At 42.1% G+C, this 26,300-nt stretch overlaps 1 protein-coding gene across 1 annotated transcript in view; it reads left to right on the forward strand.

Moving 5' to 3' along the window:
• Positions 1-23,676, forward strand: part of wscd2 (WSC domain containing 2) — a 39,398-nt gene extending 15,722 nt beyond the window's left edge. The window contains exons 2-9 of the mRNA XM_079561999.1: positions 799-1,573; positions 12,252-12,366; positions 14,301-14,485; positions 16,992-17,113; positions 17,260-17,434; positions 17,847-18,011; positions 18,668-18,868; positions 23,139-23,676. Coding sequence (XP_079418125.1) covers positions 1,189-1,573; positions 12,252-12,366; positions 14,301-14,485; positions 16,992-17,113; positions 17,260-17,434; positions 17,847-18,011; positions 18,668-18,868; positions 23,139-23,491 — 1,701 coding nt within the window. The 5' untranslated portion in view covers positions 799-1,188 and the 3' untranslated portion in view covers positions 23,492-23,676. The remainder of the gene's footprint in view (positions 1-798; positions 1,574-12,251; positions 12,367-14,300; positions 14,486-16,991; positions 17,114-17,259; positions 17,435-17,846; positions 18,012-18,667; positions 18,869-23,138) is intronic.
• The last annotated feature ends 2,624 nt before the right edge of the window (positions 23,677-26,300 follow it).

Raw genomic sequence — 26,300 nt, forward strand, 5'->3', positions numbered from 1 at the left:
TAGTTGGATTTTCATTACATCTCACTAAAAGATCCCTGCCGTGAGCAGAGATTAGTCCAATGCAGAGAAAGTAAAGTATTCCTTCCCTTTGCAAATGTTGCCAACACATTTTGCCGTGTGTGTTTGCTGGACAATTATTTATGGAATCTCGCTAATTTCAAAGGTGTCCTTGTGGAGCACTTGCGTGCAGAGAGTGTATTTAGAGTCCAGATGAAGAGTGTCTTTGTGTGTAGATGTGGCGGCAGGAGCGTTCAGGGCTCTTCCCAGACTCGGGGAGGGCCATGGGGGTCTCAGGTGACTCTTAAATTTACCCCGCCCGATCTGTCTCAGGGCAAACAGGGCGAGTGTCCCATCAAACCCTCAGTAAGTTTCCCCCGACCCCCAAGAGTGTAGCGTTACAGCTTTTGATTGGAGCTCACATCCGAACAGAGCGGCCATTGAGTGAGGGATTCTGTCTGTCCTGAAATTCTCACAGTTGTCTTCACATGATAATTACTTAAGAGAAAGATTAGGAGCAATTAGTTGATATTAGTACAAAGGCATCATGTTGTTCAGCTATTGCGTCACCTAGTATTGCAATAATTTGGCGATATATCGTGTGGTTTTTATACAGTATTCTCCTATCAGGCCATTTTCCAAAGTTAAAACGCTTTCATTAAATCTTAAATCTCTCCTAAAATGTTATTTAACCAAACCCTCCCTCCCCCTGTGCTCCCTGCTGGTGTTCGTCTCTGTTCCCACCTGGAGAAATGCTTATCCAGGTGCACGCTCGCTGACTATTTTTGCTCTTCTCCACAGATGGTGACTACGCCCCTCTCTGTCCCGGTGAATGGGTCCTGCACAAAGCCCTCTGTGGACTTCGGGAAGGAAGACGCCCTTGAGAGGCTGAGCGGTGAAAGTGCTGCCGTTTCGCCCCGGCTGTGTCGCCGAAGACAGAAGTGAAAGCAATAGCGATCTTGTTTCACCCAAAGGTGCTCCACTTACATGCTGCGCATCCATACAGGCGCTGCTCAGGATACACAGGGGGCACTCTCTAGGATGGACGAGAGCGGAGAGGAGGTTCAGTTATGTAATGGGCCCACCTCATGAGAACGGGACAGAGCCATGCTTGGATACGGTGTCATGTCCCACTTCTTTTCCTGATTTGAGTTTTCCCCCATTGGGACAGTGTGATTCTCAGGAGCCACGATGGTCAAACCTCTTCTCAAAATACAGCGATACCTGTGTCGAAAACCGGTGCGCTTCTTCTCGCTCATCCTGCTGTATCTAACGGCGGGCAGCCTGGTCTTCCTCCACTCGGGCATCATATGGGACGGTCCTGGCGGTGGTAGGAGGGATGGAAGGGGGGACTCTGTAGTTGCTGCGGAAATGGCGGGCAGGACCACCCTGACGCACGTCCGCGGGCTGGGGCTCATGAGCAGGGTGTTTAAAGAGAGCCGAAAGCCCGGGGGGCGCCGGTTCGGTCCTCCCTGGAAGAAGACTGCACAAGCGGAGACGGACGGGAAGCACCACACCCGCAGCTGGAACCGGGCACTCACAGGACGCAACGCGAAGGACGTGGACGACGAAAGAGGTCAGTTCTACACTCGAGCACTTATGTTGCATGATCAGAAGGTACTTCAACATTACTTTAGTTACACTACTTTGAGTTACTTTTGAGTTACTTTTGACAAAATATACAGGTGGTCATCATATAATTAGAATATCATGAAAAAGTTCATTTATTTCTGTAATTCTACTAAAAATGTGAAACTAATGTATGACTCATTACATGCAAAGTGACATGTCAAGCCTTTGTTTGTTATAATTTTGATGATTATGGCTTACAGTCCATTTTCAAAATATTTTGATATTATGAGATTTTTAATTAGGGGTTTTTACAAGCTGAGCCATAATAATCAAACATATAACAAATAAAGGCTACATTTCTCAGTTTGAATGTAATGAGTCAATCATATATTAGCTTCACAGTTTAAGTTGAACAAGTAAATGCACTTATTCATGATATTCTAAATATATGACGAGCACTTGTAAAATGAAAATAGAAATAATACCACAGAGCAAAAGTGAGGTCAAAGATTTCCTCTTCCATCGCTTTCCCCCATAATCTTGTGTCTTATTTTGACGACATTATCTTCACGCAGCTGCAGATACACCAGTGTCTAACTTGATTTGGTGATGCATTTCATTTGGGGAGGAGTTTGGCATTGTATTGACAACAATACAAACCATTTAAATGCACTTGTAACTTGAGTTACTTAACCCTTCACTGAAGTAGGTCATTTTGATTCACTCACCTGTAAAATGACGTCTCCAAATTAAAACCATTGCTGTTAACGTCCCTTATGGAGTTTACATAATTCTTCTGCATGTGAGTCTCTAGTTTTAGCCACAACAATCAGTATGACTATCATTGCCACTATTGGCAAGTTATCAACTACAGCACTGAATAAAATAATAATTTTCTTTATCCTCGCCTACATTTTTTGATGAAAATAAAGGTCCACAGCTGCAATAGATAGGTGGGAACCAAAACACACTCTGAGCCTATAAAAATACTACCACTTGAACATATATTTCAAACAGGTCAACAATATCTGTAAAAATTGTCCATGCGTTTTATAGGGGGACCTTTGTCTTACCCAAATCTATCAATTGACTAGTAACATGTCGGGCAATGTGACTGGTGCGTATAGGTATGCATTTGATGGTGCACGTCGGTACGTAGCTTCTTTAAAGGGCTGCCATGTAATGATAAATATATTCCCATATTTTGTTGAAGTAATATGTTATGTTCCTTAGTTGAAAAAAGTAATATGTTTTTGTAACTCGTTACTTTTGTAATACGTTACCCCCAACACTGTACATGATAAATGAAAACATGCACAATAGGAGAGTCCTCCAGCTTGGTCGTGCAGGCCAAACTCAGCTAAAGATCTGGAAATGGCTCCCCAGGCTTCTTTCAATTCATAAGTTATTGAAAAGTTTCAATGCAGTTTCATGATGAGATACAAGGCTCTTACCTAATGCCAAAACATTTCTAAATGATCTGAAGCACACTGGTTTTATTGCTTGGTGCGTAGAACTAAAACTATTTGCTTGTGGGTTTGAGTCAGACCGTTTATCACTTTCTTTCAATCCCCTCATACCACAATGTACTATGCAATTGAGCCCACTGAGGATGAAGACAGATGTGAAACAAACAATGCCAGTCCACTTTATTACTTACATAATACATAATAGACATTTCCACAATATGAAAAGTACACAGGCAACAATTCAAATTCAGTAAGTGGTTGAGAGAGTGACATATATCGCCTTTTGATTAACGGCTCATTTTGATTAAGGACAGATGCAGTAACATGCAACAGCTTGCGAATTATGCTCTATTAATTAAAAACTGATGGATTTTGCAACTGTGTACAATTCAGATTAGCTTTTACAGTGAGAATTGCAAACACGGCACTGAACTGTGGGAAGTCGTCCATATCAACAGTATATTCATTATGATTTGATGAAGCCCAATATGCTTCACTATTTTGTGGCCTGAATTCATGTTAATAGTGAAAGTGCATTCATTATGAGGCTGTCAAACATTAAACCAGATTTGTTTTCTTTTCTTCTTTGATTAGTAGATTGAAATGTATAATGTCACGCTTCTTATTTTAAAGCCTTTATATAGTTGTGACTAGAGACTAAAACAAAAAATGTACACGCTCCCTTTTTCATTTGTTGCATATTAGGGTATGAGGGTATATGAGGGTCCTATAATTGCAATGTAATAATGATGTGCACAATTGGTGACATTTAAACTGGGCTGAGTGTAAATGAGAGTTGATGAGTGCGATTAAGTCCTGCTCGCGCTGTGTTTGCTTTGACATCAGTGCCACATGTTCGCCCACATCACAGCGCCGGCAATAACAGGATTTAGACGTCATAAAGCCAAAGGGTAATCCCGTCACAATGTTTACATGTGACAGACAACATTTTGAAAACATTGACAGGCAGATCAGATGCTGGAGCGACTGCACTGACTTATAGCCCTGCTCATGAAACCCGAGTCGAGCAGCGGTATCGTTTACTCGTGTGGGCTCCTCTGTCCCTGTACTGATCAAGTATCAGTTATTAAGATTAAGGGTAACTTTTCGAGATTACTTTCTGGTCTGCTGGATTAGTAGACTACCATGAGAAAAGAATAGGTTTGTGCTGCACGATATCCCAGCAGGCTGCTGGCTGCAGAGCACATATGCCGGGCATTTTGCCGACCTCAGCGCTGTGAGTTCGTCTCCCGGTTCAGGCTATTTGCCGAAAGTCTCTCCTTACAAGCAAGAAGAAATCTTGTAAATCTTGTAAATATTGAAATATGACCACATTAGTCCAGTGCTCCGGTCTCGGCACTGGCTTTCTGTTGCTCAGAGAATAGAGTTTAAAACAGCCCTGCTTGTGTATGTCCCTTCATTGTCAAGCACCAAAGTACATCTCTGACATGTTACAACTGTATGAACCACCTCGGGCCCTGAGATCCTCAGGGAGGGGTCTCCTGGTGGTTCCCAGAGTCAATAATAAACATGGTCAGGCTGCGTTTCAGGTTCATGCAGCAAAAGTCTGGAACAGCCTCATGAGGACCTGAGACAGGCCTCAACGCTGAGCATTTTTAAGTCCAGGCTGAAAGGACACCTTTTTACTGCAGCCTATGGAGTTTGATTGTTTTTTTTTTATTTTTTTATTTTTTGTTTTTTTTTAAATGTAATTGTAACGAATTATTTGTTTTATTGATTTTTATTGTGTTTTTAATGGTTTTTATTGTGTTTTTAATGGTTTTTAATGCTTTTTATTGTGTTTTTAATAGTTTTTATGCTATTTTTACTGTGTTAGGTCATACGTGTAACTGCGCCTTTTATATATTAGGCTTGTGCATGACAGCAATTGACACGAATTAACACCTTTTGCAGGATTTTAGAGGCAGTTATGGTGAACAGGTCTGGGCTCATTCTACACATTAGGACATGGCTGGAACATGTAGGGGGAGGAAAATACATAATTTTAACATTTTTAAACCCCGTATAGTCTCTTTAAGGACCTTCTTGCCCGATTTTTTCGGTTGGATAACCAGCTCTCGGTTGTTTCAGGTTTGTTAAAATGGGTGATTTATTCTCAAATTGCTCCTTTTCTTTTTCATATTTTTGCGAAACCTTTTCTGTGGTTGAATTTGAATATATATATATATAATCAGGGGCGACAATGGCTCAGACGATGGAGCAAGTCGTCCAATAATCCAGAGGTTGGTGGTTCAAATCCCAGCTCCTGCCAATGCAGACTGTTGTTGTGTCCTTAGGCAAGACACTCCAGTTATACTTTATTGATTCGTTCTCTGCATTTGACCCATCCTCAGTTCTGCTGGGGCGACCTGTAGGAGAAGTGAGCAGCCCGTGTAGGCCAGTGCCATTGCCAGATGTGAAGCCAGGCTAATTGTCAGAAACACTTGGCTGAAGGATGCACCTATTGTTCATGTTTTTAGTGGAAAGGGAACCCGGTTACACGGTCTTGTAAAGCACTATGTGTGTAAGTGTAAATATGTGTACACTGATTTTGGGGGTAGGCGGCGCTCAAAAGCTTTTTGCTTCAGCCCACTCCTTTTGAGCAGCTTGTTAACTGCTCAAACAAATAAACTAAACTAAACTAAACTAAAGTAAATATTATTAATTGGATTTAGATTCCAGCAGCACCATAGTAAAATCAAAAGAATTAAAGTGGTTCTGAACACAGGGCATTACTTTTTTATTATCATTATTACTTGGAGAGTCTAGATTTGAACAGGGATTCACAACCATTACTGGGCGATTGATACAATGACTGTCGCAAGTCTTTGCATAATTGGCTGTTGTCCCACCTCACAAACAAATGTCGCAGATTTGATTTATAAGAGTACTTGTAGTACTAATACTACAGTAAAAACAGGAGCAGCAATGGCAGCAATAACGTAAACTGTCTTTATATCCAAAATAGACGCTCTATTTTTCGGTATCATTGCTGGAGTACATGCGTATCACAGCGTCTGTAACCAACTGTCCATGAGAGTAGTCTTAATCCAAGCATGTATTAGCAGGACAAAATGGTCTTAATCCTAAATACCAAGTGAAATTATTAGAGTAATGAAATACAGTGGTTTCCAGCAGTGATTTTGAAACACAGAGCCATTAATCCTGTTCATGGTCGGGCCGTGTTTATAAAGCAGACTGAAGCTCGGCATTATTAGATGTAGCCAAGGTCTCACGGTACGCCTCCCACCGTTCTCTGTCCAAATACACTATAACCTCCCCGGACTGCAGCGAGATGTAATGATGGATTGATTTATAGCCAAAAAAGTGCAAATCAAAGTACAAATTTGCCTCAATACACCGTGGACCAGCTTATGTTTGGGCTAAGAGATGCTATCCCCTTTTTCTGTTTTTCTCCCAAGCCGCTGTCTTAAAGTAAATCTTATTCGATGGCACTAGTCCAGCAAAGATAAGAGTCAAACTGTGGGAACAAAGCAACACGAGACACATAAGAAAAGGGATTTTCTGCACTGTAGGACTGCACAATACCAGCAAAATCTTCAAAGCTCTTGTCCATAAAACCTCCATTTATATAGTGTGAGAAACATGTTTGTTAGAAAAAAACACTAGATTTGACTTCTCAGTTTAGCCCCTTTTTCCATTCGCCCAAGTATTTTGTAGTTTTGTAACTCCTGGTTTAGAGTCACTATATTAATTGCAATCAAACTGAAGTTTTAATGGCCGCAATTTGCAAACCTGCAGTTATTTAATAAAACGTTATAACAAAACAATATGTCTCCTTTTAATGGCGTCTGAACCCGGCTAATCATACAGTTTAAGCTAGGAGTGTGACAATATATCGATTTTTCAATATATCGCGAAAGTTTGTGGCCCGATACTATACCGATACCTTTTATTCCGATATCGATACTTTTGAGCTGGATCCGCTGGCAGGGGAGGAAGCCGGTCAGACCTGGCAGGCCCAAGCGTGTTGTGAGGGTCTGCTGGGAACGTCTGGCGGATCCCTCTGTCAGTGGGGTCTTCAACTCCCACCTCCGGAAGAGCTTCACCCAGATTCCGGGGGAGGCGGGGGACATGGAGTCCGAGTGGACTCTGTTCTCCTCCTCCATTGTTGATGCGGCTGCTCGTAGTTGTGGCCGTAAGGTCTCTGGTGCCTGTCGCGGCGGCAATCCCCGAACCCGGTGGTGGCGCCCGGAAGTAAGGGATGCCGTCAAGCTGAAGAAGGAGTCCTACCTGGCCTTGTTGGCTTGTGGGACTCCTGAGGCAGCCGAGAGGTACCGGCAGGCCAAGCGTGCTGCAGCTCGTGCGGTCGCAGAGGCAAAAACTCGTGTCTGGGAGGAGTTCGGGGAGGCCATGGAGGAAGACTATCGGTCGGCCTCGAAGAAATTCTGGCAAACCATCCGGCGCCTCAGGAGGGGGAAGCAGTGCTTCACCAACACTGTGTACAGTGCGGGTGGGGGGCTGCTGACCTCGACTGGGGATGTCGTCGGACGGTGGAAGGAGTACTTCGAGGACCTCCTCAATCCCGCCGTCACGTCTTCCGATGAGGAAGCAGAGGCTGGGGACTTGGAGGTGGGCTCGCCCATCACCGGGGCTGAAGTCACCGAGGTGGTGAGAAAGCTCCTCGGTGGCAAGGCTCCGGGGGTGGATGAGATTCGCCCTGAGTACCTTAAGTCTCTGGATGTTGTAGGACTGTCTTGGCTGACACGTCTCTGCAACATCGCGTGGCGGTCGGGGACAGTGCCCCTGGATTGGCAGACCGGGGTGGTGGTCCCTCTCTTTAAGAAGGGGGATCGGAGGGTGTGTTCCAACTACAGAGGAATCACCCTCCTTAGCCTCCCCGGTAAGGTCTACTCCAGGGTGCTGGAGAGGAGGATCCGGCCGATGGTTGAACCTCGGATTCAGGAGGAACAATGCGGTTTTCGTCCTGGTCGTGGCACACTGGATCAGCTCTATACCCTCCGTCGGGTGCTCGAGGGTTCGTGGGAGTTCGCCCAACCAGTCCACATGTGTTTTGTGGACTTGGAGAAAGCGTTCGACCGCGTCCCTCGTGGTGCCCTGTGGGGGGTGCTCCGGGAGTATGGGGTCCGGGGCCCTCTGCTAAGGGCTGTCCGCTCCCTGTATGACCGCAGCAGGAGCTTGGTTCGCATTGCCGGCAGTAAGTCAGACCTGTTCCCGGTGCGTGTTGGTCTCCGCCAGGGCTGCCCTTTGTCACCGGTTCTGTTCATTACTTTTATGGACAGAATTTCTCGGCGCAGCCAGGGGCCGGAGGGTGTCCGGTTTGGGAGCCTCAGAGTCTCATCTCTGCTGTTTGCAGATGATGTTGTTCTGATGGCTTCAACAAACCAGGACCTTCAGCACGCACTGGGGCGGTTTGCAGCCGAGTGTGTAGCGGCCGGGATGAGAATCAGCACCTCCAAATCCGAGGCCATGGTTCTCCACCGGAAAAAGGTGGTTTTCCCTCTCCAGGTCGGTGGGGAGTCCTTACCTCAAGTGGAGGAGTTCAAGTATCTCGGGGTCTTGTTCACGAGTGAGGGACGGATGGAGCGTGAGATCGACAGACGGATCGGTGCAGCGTCAGCAGTGATGCGGTCGCTGTATCGGTCTGTCGTGGTGAAGAGGGAGCTGAGTCGGAGGGCAAAGCTCTCGATTTACCGATCGATCTACGTTCCCACCCTCACCTATGGTCATGAGATTTGGGTAATGACCGAAAGGACAAGATCGCGAATACAAGCGGCCGAAATGAGTTTCCTTCGCAGGGTGGCTGGGCGCACCCTCCGAGATCGGGTGAGGAGCTCAGCTACCCGGGAGGAGCTCGGAGTAGAGTCGCTGCTCCTCCACGTCGAAAGGAGCCAGCTGAGGTGGCTCGGGCATCTGTTTCGGATGCCTCCTGGTCGCCTCCCGCGGGAGGTGTTCCAGGCATGTCCTAGTGGGACAAGGCCTCGTGGAAGACCCAGGACACGGTGGTGGGACTATGTCTCCGAGCTGGCCTGGTGTCGCCTCGGGGTCCCCCCAGAACAGCTGGAGGAAGTGTGTGTGGATCGGGAAGTTTGGGCATCTCTGCTGAGACTGCTGCCCCCGCGACCCGGCCCCGGATAAAGCGGAAGAAAATGGATGGATGGATGGATCGATACTTTTGATGACATCATGCATATTAATGAGTGACGTCATGATATTAATGAGGCTGCCCTGCTCCACTGTTTTCACAGTCAATAAAGGCCAATAATGAGCAAGAATTCAGTCGGGACAGCAGGGGGCAGCACTATAGTTTTAAGCACTTGGACCAAACACTGTCACACAAAGAAGTAACTTTTATATTTAGAAGGAAGATTAATTTGCGGTTGATTTATTCCTTTTTAATTAGGACTGTGGTTTCTTTCTCTCTCAATTTAAATGTAAATGAAGTCACTGACAGATCTATAGACCCATTTTCAGTGTGGTAGTCGGGGATCATTTATAGACACAGATAAAAGGGGTCCAAAATGAAAAGAAATGTAAATTATGTATAATATGTAGTATGTTAAAATAAAGGTTAAAAACATGCAAAGTAGCATTTCACCCTGTACTGCCCTATCCAATAAAGTGTATGGTCCAAAAAAAATCCTGTATATTAAATGAAATGCATATGAATTTTGCATTAGTTTAGCTGTTTGTATTTGAGTCTGTACACTCTTCTTCATATTGAAAATCAGCATTTCCGTGCATCCTGAAGCAGATGATTCTCCGGTGCAGCGGTAGTTAGGAGGCTTAGCGCAGCTCAGAATGTCCCCCTTTATACAATGACAATTAAAGTGATGCAGGGCAACTCGATGCTCTGCACATAAAGCTATTAACCGAAGCCCCCGGGGATAATGACAGTGCACAGATGGCCAGAGGTTTGCTCGGCTGAAAGGCTGAAAGATACAGCACAGGTTGAGCTCGCGTCACAACATAGCATTCTAAGAGCCTATTGTTTTATACAGAGAAGGTGGACAGACGTGAACTATACTAGAAGATGCCTGTAAACTGTCATAGTGCAGAAAGTGTTGACCTCATTTGTGGTTAACACCGTGATTTTTTTGTAGAGCTTACAATGCATGCAAATTTAGTATAAATTGAATCCATGAGGAAACTTAAGTGGTCTGCTCCGTCTGAATGTTTCAACTTCACGATGATTGCGTTTTTGTCATGTTTTTGCCGTTTTTGCTGCTTTTTCATTAGGTTTTATTTTTGTGTTTTTGCCACGTTGTCGTCTCTTTTTTGTTTAGTTTTTGTCACTTTTTGTCGATTTTTTGTTGCTTTGTCATCGCTTTTTTGTTGTTCTTTTGTCGTAATTTTGCCCCGTTTCATCACTTTTTTCATCGCCTTTTAGGTTTGTTTTTTATCGTGGTTTCTCCACATTTTTATGCCACTTTCTTGACATTTTTTTGTCACTTTTTTGTTGCATTTTTGTCATGTTTTTGTCTGGGTTTTCATCCTCGTTTTCGTCACTATTTTTATGCTTTTTTCAGGGGTTTTTTAAGCTTTTAGACTCGGTCAGGCGGGGGTTAAGCGGAAAGTGAGCATAAAGATGTGATATCATAAAAATAGCAGAACTGGGATTGGCACGATTAGGTTTTCATCTTCATACAGCCCGGCCTTTTATCCATGAAACAGAAAAAGTCTAATATCCTCTGTCTGTTAGCAATAATCAATTCAGGTGATTTTTTTTCATGGCTGTAATAAAAGGCAGTGACTTTATTTAATCACATTCATTACCAGTTGAAAGGACCTCATGCCAGAGGATTAATAAGATATATTTCAAACTCTTAGGTTTCAAACCATAGATTTATACGCTCTTATAAGCTCTTCATTTGAAATGATGACATCAAATGGTAGAAGTGAATGAGATTCTGAAGCTGCAGCTGTGTGTGCTGCGTGTGAACTGTATGAAGGCCACTTCTCACTCTCCCTGAACCACCCCCTCCCTCTTGTGGAAAATGCAGAAAGACGCCTGCCACTACTGGAGCACGCCACTAGAAGGGGATGTGTGTCCTCATAAATAAATAAGTGTGCCCCAGTTTGCGCTTGGGCTCTGCTGAAACACATTAACTTTATATTGTTTTTAAGGAAATGGAAACCACAACAGATTCACACGAGACATTTTACTGTAATAAGCCTTTGATTCTTTTAACCAAATATAAATGTGTTGTATTGCTGCTATAGTGAACATTTCTCTGGTGTAGTTATAGATACAGACTCCTGAAATATGTCTCTTGGGCCATTTTATTACCACAAGGTCTGCATAATATGAGGAGGGGGGAAGCAATAACTGATCACTTTTTAACCTCTTACCCCCTGTTTTTTTGTTTTTTTTATTCATTCATTCACCACAGACACGGTCACAAAATAACAAAACAATACAAAAAGCACAATACATTTCATAGAACGATAACTCCAGATTAAAACAAGACAGGACAAGACAAAGATAAGACACAGAGACACAGAGTCCTTGACATATTGTCCATCATTATTTTTTTACTGTGGCTCTCAAAGAATGGGCACTCCACTAGTCTTCCTTTGTTCTGTTTATCCTTGTACACATTTCTATCTTGTTTGGAGCGTTTATGGATTGTTTTATGCTAATTTATCTTGAGATAAATACCCCCGACTTAACTGAGTGCGTTTTCTCCAGTTTGGCCTTACCCAAATCTAAGAGCTTACAGACTATAAGCCAGTGACCTACTACTTTCTTGTCTGGTTTTCGTTTTTTCTTTTAATCGTGTTTTTGTCATTTTCCGTTTTCTTCATCACTTTTTTCTCTTGCTTTTTGGTGCTTTTTTCTCTTACTTTTTGGACGTGTTTTCATCGCGTGTTTGTCGCTTTTTAGTCATGTTTTTTAAATCACTTCTTTGGTTGTATTTTCACCCTCGTTTTGACACTTTTTTGAAGCTTTTACATTTGGGTAATGCCGAACTGGAGAAAATGCTCGGTTCAGGTTGGAGTTTAGAGTTTAATCCGTCTATTGCAAGAACCATATTCAACCCAAACTAAAATCGTGCTTGTGTTTGCAGAAGAAAGTGTAAATCTCAGTCAGATGGAAGACCCCAGTCATTTGTGATATTTATTGTGGCTTCTTGCGATATGTTCTACGTGCAGCCCCTGATTCCTGTTGTCGCCAATGTTTGAAAAGCACAAGATATTGACATTCACTGTATCCACCATCTGTTTCAGCGAAGTACGTCGGCTGTCACATCGACGATACGCAGAAGAGAGCGCTGCGAGGAGTTTCCTTTTTCGACTACAGGAAAATGACTGTGTTCCGTTGCCAGGACAACTGTGCAGAAAGGTACAATAAGATTTATTCATCGCTTCTCTGTCTCCTGTCGCAGATCTTTGAAACGCTTCCTGATAGGGTTTGAAGTCCAAGTTACAGCTCGTGCTTCTGCAGACAGTAATAATCAGAAGGACTCATGAACGCTGTTATTGCAAGGCTCGTCGCTGGAAATCTTTAGATGTTTTATCTCCGTAACAAATTAAGTGTCATTGCCGTCACATGATAAAGATGTGTCCCGTCCCTGAGATATTTAAAATATTATCCCGTAGTTTTTATCTCGGATAAGGCCACATACATCATGCATTTCTTAAGCCTTAACCCTCTTAACCCCCACGTTAACTGAGTGCATTTTCTCCAGTTTGGCATTACCCGAATATAAAAGCTTTCTGAAAACGGCGCCAAAATAGCGACAAACATGAACCGAGAACAAGGATGAAGATGCAAAAAAAGAGTGACGACAAAGGGACAAAAAAGCAATATATAAAAGCAGCCAAAGAACGTTGACAAGTTTGAGGAAAAAGCAACAAAAGCACCACTAAAGAGCAACAGAAAAGTGACAATAACGTGACAAAAAAGTGACAAAAAACTATGAAAAAGTGACAAAAATGAGCTGAAAGTAAATGTCAAAAAAGGTTAACAACAAGGAAAACGATCAGTTAAGGCAGGGGTTAAGAGGTTAACCGAGTGCATTTTCTCCAGTACGGCTTTACCCAAATCTAAGAGGTTGCCGCCTACAGGCCAATGTAGCGCCTCATTTGAAAGCTAGAACCTACAAAACTGATCTCAACATATTTTTTTTTTCCTCGCTCTGTTGCTCTGTTGTTGTAGCTCCTTTCTTTTTCATGTCATTTTTGTTGAGTTTTTGTTTCTTTTTTGCTGCTCTTTCATCGCTTTTTTCCCCACTTTTTTGTTGCTCTCTTGTGGCGTTTTCCAAGACGTTTTAGATTTGGGTAATGCCAAACTGGAGAAAATGTGCTTGGTTCAGGTAGGGTTTACGAGGCTAAGGAAACAAAGCTGTAGATTGTAGATATTGTGTAAGAAGTGTACTGTATTTTCAGCTTCATGCAGTGATTATTTATGTTATCGGCTCATCTTGATTTTCACCCCCCCCCCCCCCATTTTTTGGTCATAAAAAAACCACCACTGTATCTGTCGACCTCTAATGTACAGTATATCAAGCATTCCCTCGGCTTTTGGCCTTTTTTAGTCATTTCGTTCACGTCTTTCATTCCTGCCTCTCGCTCTCTCCGCACCTTCATTGTACTCGTCTCTGTGGAATCGCTCCATCCCCTGCTTTAAATTACACACGTCAGTGATCCCCCCCAGATTAGTGCGGCAGCTCTGAGATGCCTGCATTTTCCTCTTTGCACTGATCCTATAGCGTGCTTCCTATCTTCTGTCACCTGTCCCCCCTTCAGTGGCAGGTTGATAAAAGACAAACAAATGGGAAGCATCAGCAGGTTGCAGGAAATAGAGGGCAGTAAAACATTGACAGCCTGAGGGATTTGCTTTGTGTCTGGTTGTATTGGCCATCATTTTGCATTTGCTTAATAGTGACGTGTTTTTATTTATGTCTGTTTAACTATATATTAGCCATTCCCAAAATCAATTACAGATAAACAATAGCAAAGACTGAATTCTGTGTTTGGTGCATCTCCCGGACACCACTGTGGGAACCACTAGTCTATGTAATCTTATAATGGGAATTTAGGTACTTAACTGTTTTTGTTTTTATTGTTTGGTCAATCCTGGAACCTTGTTAAGAACTGAACTTCTGCTTCACCTTCCTCTTTCAGTATCTTTGTTTGTTATCACTTTTCATTTCACCTATGTGCCTGTATACCTTATCTCATTATTGTCTCTTTCTCAGTCCACTGGAGCTGTTCTAAGTTCCAATGAGCGTTGGCCTTGAGATGAACCTTAATTAAGACTTTCTGTTTTTGCAGAGGTTACATGTATGCAGGCCTCGAGTTTGGCGCAGAGTGTTATTGTGGTCACAAGATACAAGGAGTCAATGTCTCCGAGACCGAATGCAACATGGAGTGTAAGGGTGAGAAGAGCAGCCTTTGTGGAGGGGCCAACCGTCTGTCCATCTACAGACTGGAGCTGAGCCAGGAATCGGCACGCCGCTGTGAGTCTCGCACTCCCCCACGGCCAGACGCACAGCAGGAGAGCAGGCTACAGCATGTGATCATATAATAAGGCATCTCTGACATACTGGTTGCTAAATTTACATATATCACATGCAGAAAAAACACTGTCTCTGTTTTTCTGTATCTCTGAATTTAAGTTTTCAAAAGGCAACACAGCAATAGCTCAGAAGGTCTAGTCTCTGGGATTGTTAATTGCATGGAAACTAAAAGTGTAATAACATGGTCATTAGGGTAATTACACTGGATACGCACTAGAGCAGTGTTTTTCAACCTTATTTGAGCCTAGGCACATTTTTTTCATTGAAAAAATCCCGAGGCACACCACCAGCAGAAAATATTAAAAAATGTAACCCTGTAGCCTATATTCAGTCGTTCGCATCAAAGTGTCTTGAATAGGAACACCGTATAGTCTCACTACCCACAATGCCACAGTCACCGCCACCTGCCGCATCCATGCGTCACTAATTCTCTTGTTTCAAAGAAATGAGCGACCTAATATGGAGTATTTATTACATGGTTACTCTACTCTAGACAGCACAGACACTCGAAAACGGTACAATATTTGTGGATAATAATGAATTTGTTAAAAAAAAAAAAACTAGGTGAAATTGGATAATTTTCCAAGGAAACCAGACAATATCTCACGGCACACTAGTGTGCCACGGCACAGTGGTTGAAAAACACTGCACTAGAGACGCACTGATCCATTACTACCAATACCGATACTGGGGGTTTGAGTATCTGCTGATATCTTATATTAACCGATACCAAGCGACTTTCTTAGACGTGTCTTTCTCTGAAAAGTGAATGTTCCTTTTTCCTACATTGTGAGATCAATAAATTCTTATCTTTTCTTAAAACAAGATGATACATATTATATCTATTAATAATAGCTATGAATAAACTACTAGGAAAACATTATACAAGGATCACTGGACTTTTCTACACTAAATAGATCCTTAGGTTGCAATATGACAACTTGCATAAAGTGATCTGATTATTTTAACTTGTGCATTACAAATGTGTTGGATCAGTTATTCTTTAACAGCATTGCAGAAACTAAAATGCAATCACTTGGTCAGTCCAGAAGTAGATATTATTTTATTAGGTGACTGACCAATCATAATCTCTGTCAAAGCGTGCCAGCATGCCCTGTGATTAAGATACATTAGAGGAAGTTAAAACTGACTCAGTTCAAAATGGCATAGAGCGTTACACCATATTCACTGAGACAAGTTGTGTTTTTAAAACGGTATCTGTTCAGTATCAAATATTTGGAATCAATACCGATATTGGATCGGTGTATCCCTAACACACACCTAATTTATTTTATGGTACTTTAATCAAAGCCTTATCCAACATGCAAAGATGGTGAATTATTAAGAAACCTGGTACAATTTTCTTGGTAATTGACCAGGTCACTCTTGTAAACGAGATTGTAAATCTCAATGAGTTTTTTACCTGGTTAAATAAAGGTTAAATAAAAAAATAATCTGGAAACAGAGCTGCAAAATGGATTATCCCCTGATATCCTTAGTCACCTTTCTGCTACCATATCATTATTACTGTGCTGTTAAGCAAAGCACTACCCGTAGCTGTAATGTTTGGCATAAGAGCTTGCATGTTGTTTTGTCCTTGGGGAAAGCGACCTTCTTATCTGCTAACGCGTGATTGAACGGCTGGCGGAAAACAAAACTGTTTTTATGCAACACTCACATTTTTGACAAACCGGCTCGCTTTCATTGTAAATAATCTTTTTTATTTCTACTTTCAATACCCCCTTTTTCATCAACTGCAAACATAACCTCTGACCCTCTTCTGCAACACGTGAATCCTTTAATCTCAGTAGAGGAAGCGCAGGTTTCATGTTGGGACAACACTTGGTGGTTTTGATGTTTACTGCTTAAGTTCAGCGATTTGCTCTCAGTAATTTTCCCTTTTCTGCGAACGTGGCAGCCTTCGATGGAGCCCCATAGACCATTAGCATATTTTATTTAGCTAAAGCTGTCACAGTGAAATGCTTTAAGTGATTTCTGGTTCAATAATTTAAACCTATGGGTATGGCAATTTACGTTTCACTCCACCTTTTCCTTTTTTATTTAACTTTACTGTTGCGTTTAACAAAGCATGCATCTGGTTAAATAACCTACTTATTATATAGCCCCCTACCCCTAGGATGCAGTTACACCGACTGCAGAAATGATGCTTAACATACATGTATTTTATTATAATCAAGCATGCCGTGCCGTGCCCATTCCACTCTTGTGACTTATCCTTCATTCATCTGAGAGGAACAAGAACAAAAGGTCAAGGGGCATCATAACAGAGCAGTGCCATAAGCCGGGTTAGGTCTTCACTACTGCTCCCAATAGGATCTTTTTTACCCTGGGTCATTAGAGAGAGGTCAAAGCCACCACATAAGCAGAACGTCCAGTGTTTTTTTTTTCTTTCTGACCGGCTCCTGTATGTCCTGTGTGTTTTTAGACGGCAGCGCCATTTTCAAGGGTTGTTTCCGCCGGCCAGACAATGTCACCCTGGCCCTACCGTTCAGCGCGGTCATCCAAAACATGTCTGTGGACAAGTGCGTGGACATGTGCACAGAGAGGGTGAGACAAATTGAAAGTCTGGAAATGCTTTATAGCACTCATAAAGACTTTGTTGTAACGATATGTACTGGACTTATTTGACCAATTTTAGTGTCATTTCTGGTATGTCCCAATATTAAACCAATCATTAAACCAATCACTTTTAGGAGAAGACTCTGGCTGTGCTGGCAGGAGATCGCTGTCTCTGCGGGTTCCCCACTCCTCTCTTTTCTCTCCACGACATAGAGGAGGAGGACCTGTGTGTCCACCGCTGCGAGGGCGAGGAGTTCGAAAGCTGCGGGAATGACCAGTACTTTGTGGTTTATCAGACGCAGGTGCAAGGTAAAGAATAAAGGCACAGCTACAGCATTGAACATCTCTGGTTAAAAAGCAGCATCTTTACCCACAGTGTATTATGAAACATTTAAGTGCATATTGTTAATACTTGACTTGAACTCCATTAGCCACTATGTGTGATAAACAGGAAGCACTCAGAAACCAACAGGGTGCGAACAGGGGTTTGCTGAGCTTTTGCAAATTAGTGCAAACAACACAAGTTTATGCGTGTCACTTCCTTTTACCCATATGGTTTAGCGTGACTGCGTCGGTGCACATTATGGTGGTATTGTTTTTGTGTGAGAGGAACAAATCTAAGTTTGTTTGCCGAATGCACGTATGCATGGTTCAGCATGTAGTGAAAGTCTTCGTCTCAAAGCAAGGCAAAATAAAAGACAAAAACACAATGTATTTTCAGATAATCGCTGCATGGACCGACACTTTCTGCCCACTCGCTCCAAGCAGCTGATCGCTTTGACCAGTTTCCCTGGAGCCGGCAACACTTGGGCACGCCACCTGATCGAGCTCGCTACTGGCTTCTACACCGGTAGCTACTACTTCGACGGGTCACTCTATAATAAAGGTAATGCTGCATTCAAAACACATTCCTGAATTAGAATGCATAGTCAGGAAAACATATGGAAAGCCCATCACAATAACTAAATACTTCTTGTATGTGTTAAGCCAAGGCAAGGCAAGTGTATTTGAATGGCACATTTCATCTACATGACAACTCAATGTGCCTCACAGTAACACCAAACACAGTAAAAAATACAGTAAAAAGCATAAAAAACACAACACATTAGTCTCTCCAAGTCTGGTTTGGACACTATGTGTTTTATTTTGGGAATGTTTGTTAGATGGTAAGGCCGCTGATGTAATCGACTTAATATGACTGTTATGATTACCCCGAGATTTCTAACTTAACTTTTGGGTCCCAGTGAAAGCCTTTTAAGATGACCAATGACAACCTCTCTGTGTTTTTGTGGGCCAAAGACAATTATCTCAGTTTTATCTGTATTTAACTGGAGGAAGTTATATTGCATCCACACACTAATCTGTTTGATACAATGACACAGTGAATCTACAGGCGCATGTGTTAATATAATGCCTACTGCTTGCTGGTGTGCTACAGCAAAGATGTCAATATGAAATGACATCCTAAGTTTCACACAGATAGTTTGACAATGCAAAAGGCCTATCCAGTCCGTGCTTTGTGTGACTGTGGGCTGTTTGCAGGGTTCAAAGGCGAGCGCGACCATTGGCGAAGTGGGCGGACGATCTGCATTAAGACTCACGAGAGCGGCAAGAACGAGATCGAAGCCTTTGACGCCGCAGTCCTCATGATCCGCAGCCCATACAAGGCCCTCATGGCAGAGTTCAACCGCAAGTACGGCGGCCACATCGGGTTTGCCTCTCGTGCCCACTGGAAAGGAAATGGTGAGACACAGAGGATACTCGACAGCCTTTAATATATATATTTTTTTTTTTACCTTTATTTAACCAGGAAAGTCCCACAAGAGCTACCGTGCCGCCTTAAGTACCGACATTGGCACTGTATAAACTCTTTCGCTGTTTACATCATCTGTGACATCACCTAGAGGCAGCAAGTGATCAAGAGAAATCAGATTAAACTAAAACTAGTGATTACAAGTATAAAACTACAACTAAAAAATGTGGTCCTTGCACAAGAACAAGAGGAATGACATTTAAAACGATAAAATAAAGTTTATCTGACATTTCCAACAACAGTTAGACATAATGTTTATCGTTACTATGACAACAGCTGCAATGGAAAATAGATAGAAAATCCAGCTTCCCGCCCCCAGCTAAGCCCGAAATGTTAACAGACAATTAAAGGGTCTATTGTACCAACGGGACGATCCCTCCTAATTGGTTTTCAAAAGCAGGAGCGTCAGGGGCCACATCACAGTAAGTTATTTCTCCGATATAATGACAATTCTATGAGAGGAAGAGCTGGCGATTGTATGATGATGCTGAGTAACCCGGACGGATAAGATCAGGAATTCGTTGGCGCAAGTGGGACAGCTCATGTTTTTCGGACAAATCTCAGAGAGGGCAGGCTGGAATGGTTTGTTCATGTGCAGAGAATAGTAACAACATGACTCACAAGGGGCACTGCCAAAAGGAAGAAAGAGGATATGAAAAATATGAGAGAGTAGCTCTACAGTACACAGGTAATGCTCGTATCCATTGAACATTTGATTAGGGTGATTCTTCTGTTGTGGAAATTTGCCCCCATTTCAAAATCTGGTCGGCAGAAATGATGCGGCGGCCCACTTCTGTTTTTGTGGCTCCATTACTGTATGTCTTTCAATCATAAATGAGAAATGAAACCATTCCCCAACCGCACCCTGCGTCACTCTGGTCGGTCTGATCATGAGCCAGGTGCTGTGTCACAGAGCTGGAGATTCTTCCTCAGATTCGGAGGGTTATGAAATAAATAACACCACAGTTATGAATGGAAGAGAGTGAGTCATCGTGTATTTTGTAACACTTTATCTCATAGGAAATGAAGTGGTGTTCTTTTTTTAGATGAGCGAAATTGTAACTAAAGGCTAAAAATAGCAAACCTTATCTATACTATATCAACGCTACACCTACTGCCTCCATAGCGCTTTAGCCTGCGTGTCTTAGCTTATAGAGTTCAGGATTGTGATGTCATATCGCTAAGCATCATGCATCATTGCAGCAACAATAAACTAATGGAGATTTTAAAAGGTGAAATCCTGGTGTTATTGTTCACATTAAAACACTTGTATATACCAGTTGGGCCTCAGCTGCTAACGGGTTTGTTTCCCCTTTTTTATTTCTACACTTTTTCTACTGTTTTAATGTTAGTCTATGGGTAATGCATAGATACAGACGGCATGTCGTCATAGAAGGGAGCGTGGCCTCGCCGAGGGGGAAAATAGAATCTTTTGGGAAACACAATTTTCCACTCTTTTTAGATATTTTCTGGTGGAACATGAACTTATTTATCACAGACAAATAAAGTCAAGTGTAAATTGGGTCCATATGGATATTTTCTCACAGCAGACTGTTCTGTAGAAGTGAAAAAATGGCAGTTCTAGCTAGCGCTAGCTAGCTGTTAACGTTAGCCCGATGCTAACATGTAGCATTATGTTAGCATTCTCTGTTATTGATGTATTAATGGGCTGTTGAACCACTTTGCTCCTCTCCATGTCTTTGCATCTTTATTTAGTAGAAAACTTCCTAATTCAGCGTTTGTAGTAGTAGTAGTTTTTGAGTAATTAGAGAAAGTTTACATTTTTTCAAAATTGTTTTCCCCCTTAACTGTTTTCAAACATGACCATATTTGGGCAATTCCAGAGATGCTGTCTGTATCTATGCTTGCACCCGCAAACGTGGCGGATCTCCATGGTAACAGTTGTCTGCAAAACCTTAAACCAATGACTCTCTTTATGATAGAGGTGCTGCCGTAGATTATGTGAGCAACTCGCAAAACAAACCAAAACAATGTAAAAAACACAAAAACAAAACAGAAACGAAAGGAGCCTGCTGTCACTACTGATAAAAAGCTACATCTATCACAGTGATCAAATACCTCCGCAGACTGTTTTTCATTTAAAATTTCCATTGGTTTGTTATTATGAAATGTGCCACTGATCTCACAATACCTGGCGGTTTTATCAGACCCGAGCTGGACCAGGTTGTCACGGTAACTGTTTTGGTGCTAATACGGCGTGAGGCCGCTCTGTCTCTGACCCTCTCGAAGCTTTAATCGATTCTGGGGCGGGTGCGTTGCCGAGCCAGCAGTCGCCCCTCTCTGTGAAAACCTCAGCACATTTTTGCCCCGCTGTTCCCAGTGAACATCGATGTTTGGTGTTTGTGGGAAATTGTAACGCTATGAGCTCTGCGTGATTGATGCTTGATACGAGACTAAAGCTTGTTCTCATTCAGGGGCCTGTACTTAGGCCTACACACAGACCTGTCTATCCGAGGAGGAATCCAGTTTTTGTGGTACATTAGCACTAAATAAAGTTATCATAATGTTTAGTACGAAAAATCAGTCTAACCAGGCCTATCACATTTAGAAATACATTGACAACATTCCTTACATTGCACAACACATTGCAAACAACTACTAATAATGTATTTGCTGAAGATAGTCAAAACTCTATACACAAATGAATTCATCAACAAAAAGGTCCATGTGCTTTATTATGTTTGTGATAGCGTTTTATTTTACATCATGTGCCTTTGTTTTATTTAATTATTGCATTATATACCCCGTGTTTGCGTCTTGTGACCACAAATCTGCAAACTCGGCACCTTTTAGGTTCTCTATTTGAATAGTGCAGTGGTATTTCTGCAACTTTCTCTGGCTCTCATTATTATTATTAATGACCCTCACAAAAGACTAAAGAAAAACACAAAAATTAAAGCGTGTTCACATCAGGTAAACTATAGCCTCAGCAGACAATTTGCTTCGCTTCTCTCATACTGGCCATTCCAATTATAGGGCCAAAAAAATATTATTATTATTATTTTTTGCTTACTACCATGATTACCTTCACTATTTTCCACTATGTAAAGACACAATCACCTCGCTGTTAAAGGTCCTATATCATGCTATTTTAGCCATTCCAAAGTTAAGTATAGGCATTTATATGATATATTGTACCTCTACCATTATGGAGCACTCATTTTTGTGATAAATATAAGTGTTTTCTGGAGGTATTTTTCGAACACGGAAGACACAACGCTTCGATTCAGTTAACTCCGCCCCCTCTCTCCGCACATACAACTTTACCGTAATATAAATAAACAGCAATAAGTGAAGTCACTTCACGATGCAGTTATACGGAGTTGACATCTGCAACACAGCTTCATAAATGGCTAACACACATGCTAATATGCTAACACACAAGCTAACACGCGTTTGGATTGACTCACCCTCTGCTCCATCGCTGTTTACATTATGGGACTCGCGTTGGTTATAAAAGTTAATCCACTTTGGTTCTGGCGAAGGTTCACCAAACATCCATCAGAGACAGTCACAGAAAAACAATATTTTGGCTGATAGTCGCTGAATCCCGGAGAAAAAAACAGCTGAGTGGCCTCTTCCTGAAAAAGGTTGAATAAACTCCTCGTCCTCGTAGCCAAACGCGCTTCTTTTTCTCCGTGACATTATCGTTAGTTAAGAATAAAGAACAGGTGTGTCCAGAGTAGATGACAACGAGCTCCATCTTCAGCTGCAGCGCAAACATGACTGATCTGTTCAGACGCTCAGGGGTGTTTGTTTTGGCCACAGCTGACCTGGAAGCACCTCAGGCACATCCTTTTTCAATAATTTGTTTTATTTTTTTTATTATTATTTTTTCTCTTTGTTTCTCTCTTACGACAGAAATAATGAAAACGCTGTTTTACAAATTAAAATCAGGCCTTAAGCATAGAATTAAGACATTACATTACAGACGTCGAGCACTTCCGTTCCGTTGTTACGACACAACTGAACACTCAGTCGTTCACCAGGAGAGGGAGGAGCAGCTGCTCAGAGAGCAGGATTCAGGAGGATTACTGAGAGCTGCGTGAATGAAGCCACAAACCACTCTGGGGGTGTTTTTGATAAGGAAATAGCATAACAACATGGCTAAAAGCTCCAAAAAGTCGATTTTGCATGATTTTGCAAGTAATCTCCTATTGTGTCGCTTCTCTCTTATAGAGTGGCCCGAGTTTGTGAAGAACTACGCCCCCTGGTGGGCATCGCACACATTGGACTGGCTGCAGCATGGGCGTCGTGTACATGTGGTTCACTTTGAGGAGCTGAAGAGGGACCTGTTTGCCCAGCTCAAGGGTATGGTGCAGTTTCTGGGGCTGGAGGTGTCCGAGGAGCGGCTACTCTGTGTGGAGGGGCAGAAAGATGGCAACTTCAAGCGCTCCGGACTCCGCAAGCTGGAGTATGACCCTTATACAGCGGAAATGAGAGCGCACATTGACGAGCTCATACGAACTGTGGACGGGGCGCTGAAGAAAATGAACATGTCGGGGGTTCCTGTCGAGTACAGGCCCAGATGATACACTTAATACCCGTGTTTAATGCTTTAATTTATATGTTAATGTGTTTAAGGGCGTGACACTACAGGTAGAGGGGACACAACTTGATATTAGAGATAGGTAGGACGATTTCAATGTTTTTAAAAGCAAGATCTGGAATGACAGTTCCCTTTTGTACTTGTGTGTGCACAAAAGTAAACACAAGTTTATAATAATAATAATGCATTGGTTTTATATAGCGCTTTTCTGGACACTTAAAGACGCTTTACATTGCACTATTCGTTCACTCCATACTCGGTGGTGGTAAGCTACTATTGTAGCCACAGCTGCCCTGGGGTAGACTGACGGAAGCGAGGCAACCAGTCTGCGCCATCGCCCCCCCCGACCACCACCAACCACTCACTCACACACTACATTCGCTAGGCTTCCTGGTGTTACCAAACGGTCTCCCATCCAAGTACCGACCAGGCCCTTCCCTGCTTAGCTTCCAAGGTCTGACGGGATTGGGCAAGTTTAAGACTATGTTGATTAGACACTTCCTTTTGTTCAGTTTTAAAGCAGAGGCTATGGGAGACAAGACTAAGAAGGGAAAAAATTACCTTGTAGTGTCTTGCCATTATAGTCATGTTCCTTTCTTTATACTGATATGTTTTGGGACATCTTAATGCTTTTATTTCCTTTTTTATTTTCATGATGAAGGGCACTTCCTTGTGCACATGTGCAATGCAGCCATGTGCCTTATTTGAACAAGGTACAGCAGACACATTCGTTTATTTGAGTACTGCAAATATAGCCGTTTACAATTCATTTGAACCAAACCATTTTGTATTTCATAAAATCAGAATGACTTTTTCACATTTAAAATAATAGGCTTGGCTTATATTCACACCAAACGAAATTTGCACAAAACAATGCATCTTTTCCATTAGATAAGTGGTGTGGCCCCGCACGATAGTCCTGACGGTACTTACAGATTAGTTAAACATTTTTGCTGCTATCGTTTTAAAAGCCTTTTAATGAGATTTTGACCAAAATGCAATAAATAATATGGGCAGCAGTGCCATGCCTGTGATGATACTACTGTGTATTTGTGTGAACTCCTGAATTCGTCATGTTCAGTACTACAGTCCTCAAAGCACCAACGTAAGAGCATTTGTCTCGATGCTGCTGATGAGTTGGACATTAGTTCTCACAAACTGGACTCATTCAGATTTCTGTGAATCTGAACAGTTTACTGTATTTAATTTATAACAACATCATGATTTATTTTCAGAGATTTACTGTTGATTAGACGAGTGATAATATCCTTTTATTCTGTTGTAAATCCCTTTCAAATTTCTTTTGTTTTCCCTTGATGCGTCAAATTGAATTATGATATTATGATAATGTGAATAATACCTTTGCAAAACTGACTTCCATTTTCGGTATGAAGCTACTATGAATAATTATATTTTTATAGTGTGCACTGACAGTTCTTTATATTGCAAAATGCAGACAAAGAGTTTATATTTTTCGGACATGCTTTAAAACTTTATTGGCTAAATACTATACGGATGCACTGGCATGTTTTAACACCAAGTGCCACACCTGAATGTATTTTTTATGGAATGAATGTACTGTGAAGACCTAATAAAAGATGACAGTATGTTGCGTGTATGATTTAGCCTGGTGTCGCCTCGGGGTCCCCCCAGAACAGCTCGAGCAAATGTGTGTAGATCGGGAAGTCTGGGCATCTCTGCTCAGACTGCTGCCTCCACAACCCGGCCACAGATAAAGCGGAAGAAAATGGATGGAATATCCGCCGCGGGGTGTGGATGACATCTTTTGGCTGTCATTTTATTTTGAAAAACAGAAACTGAAGTGCTGTATATGAGTATTTCCTATGTCAACATCTTGTTTTATGATAACAATAGGCCTTTGCTGATTTCAGTCAAACACCCTCAACAAATGCTGAGTGGTGGAAAGTGGTAAGTGGGCTTGCTACAAAAAACAAACTTGTACACTTTTAGAACCGCGACAAAATGCACAATCTTTTTTATCATAAAGGGCAGCAGCTTCATCAGGAACTCTGATAGCGCTGATACAAAGCCCTATCTCACCGACATGGAGACTTATTGGAGACTAGAGTTGTCGCTAGTCACGGCGATGTCTCTGAGAAGTTCCCTGTGGCAATGTTGCGAACACTATTTGTTGTCCTCTGGAATGTCACAGAAACATCTCACCTGCTGAGAACAAATAGAGTTCACGACATATCTGCTTGAGACCACATAGAGATCATGCGTAGACCTCGCGGAGACCATGCAGAGACTTTGCAGAGACTTTGCTGAAATCGAACCTGTTCGTTTTCCAGAATTCCTGTGTCTGGGGGTCCATAGTTGAAAATGGCACTAAATTTTTGTTCTGTTATTTGTCTGGTGTGTGGTATGGTTTACAGGGAACCTATTATTAGATGGGATGGTTAAGAGGGAACTGCCTGTGTTTTTGAAACCTTTAATAAAATAATTATATTCAGGGTTTATAGTGTAAACTCAAAAATAATGAATTAAAAAATAATTCAATAAATAGTATTGAATGAAACCTTTTGTTATGGTAATCCCCTTTGCGCACATTTCAACACAGTAGAATCACCAGGCTCCTGTTCCTGTTGTATTTCCTTCTTTATTTTTCGAAATGACACAATCAACCACAAAGTTTAAATACTTTGACCTTTTAACAGGTTTTAGAGGTCAATTTTATTATTATAACATATCCTCAAAGACTCTCAGAGACATTACAGAGGAAACAAATCCATATTGCACAAAAATGAGGCATTTATTTTCTTCCATCTCAG

This window comes from Gobius niger (genome assembly GCF_951799975.1).
Source record: "Gobius niger genome assembly, chromosome: 1".
Classification (NCBI taxonomy): Eukaryota; Metazoa; Chordata; class Actinopteri; order Gobiiformes; family Gobiidae; genus Gobius; species Gobius niger.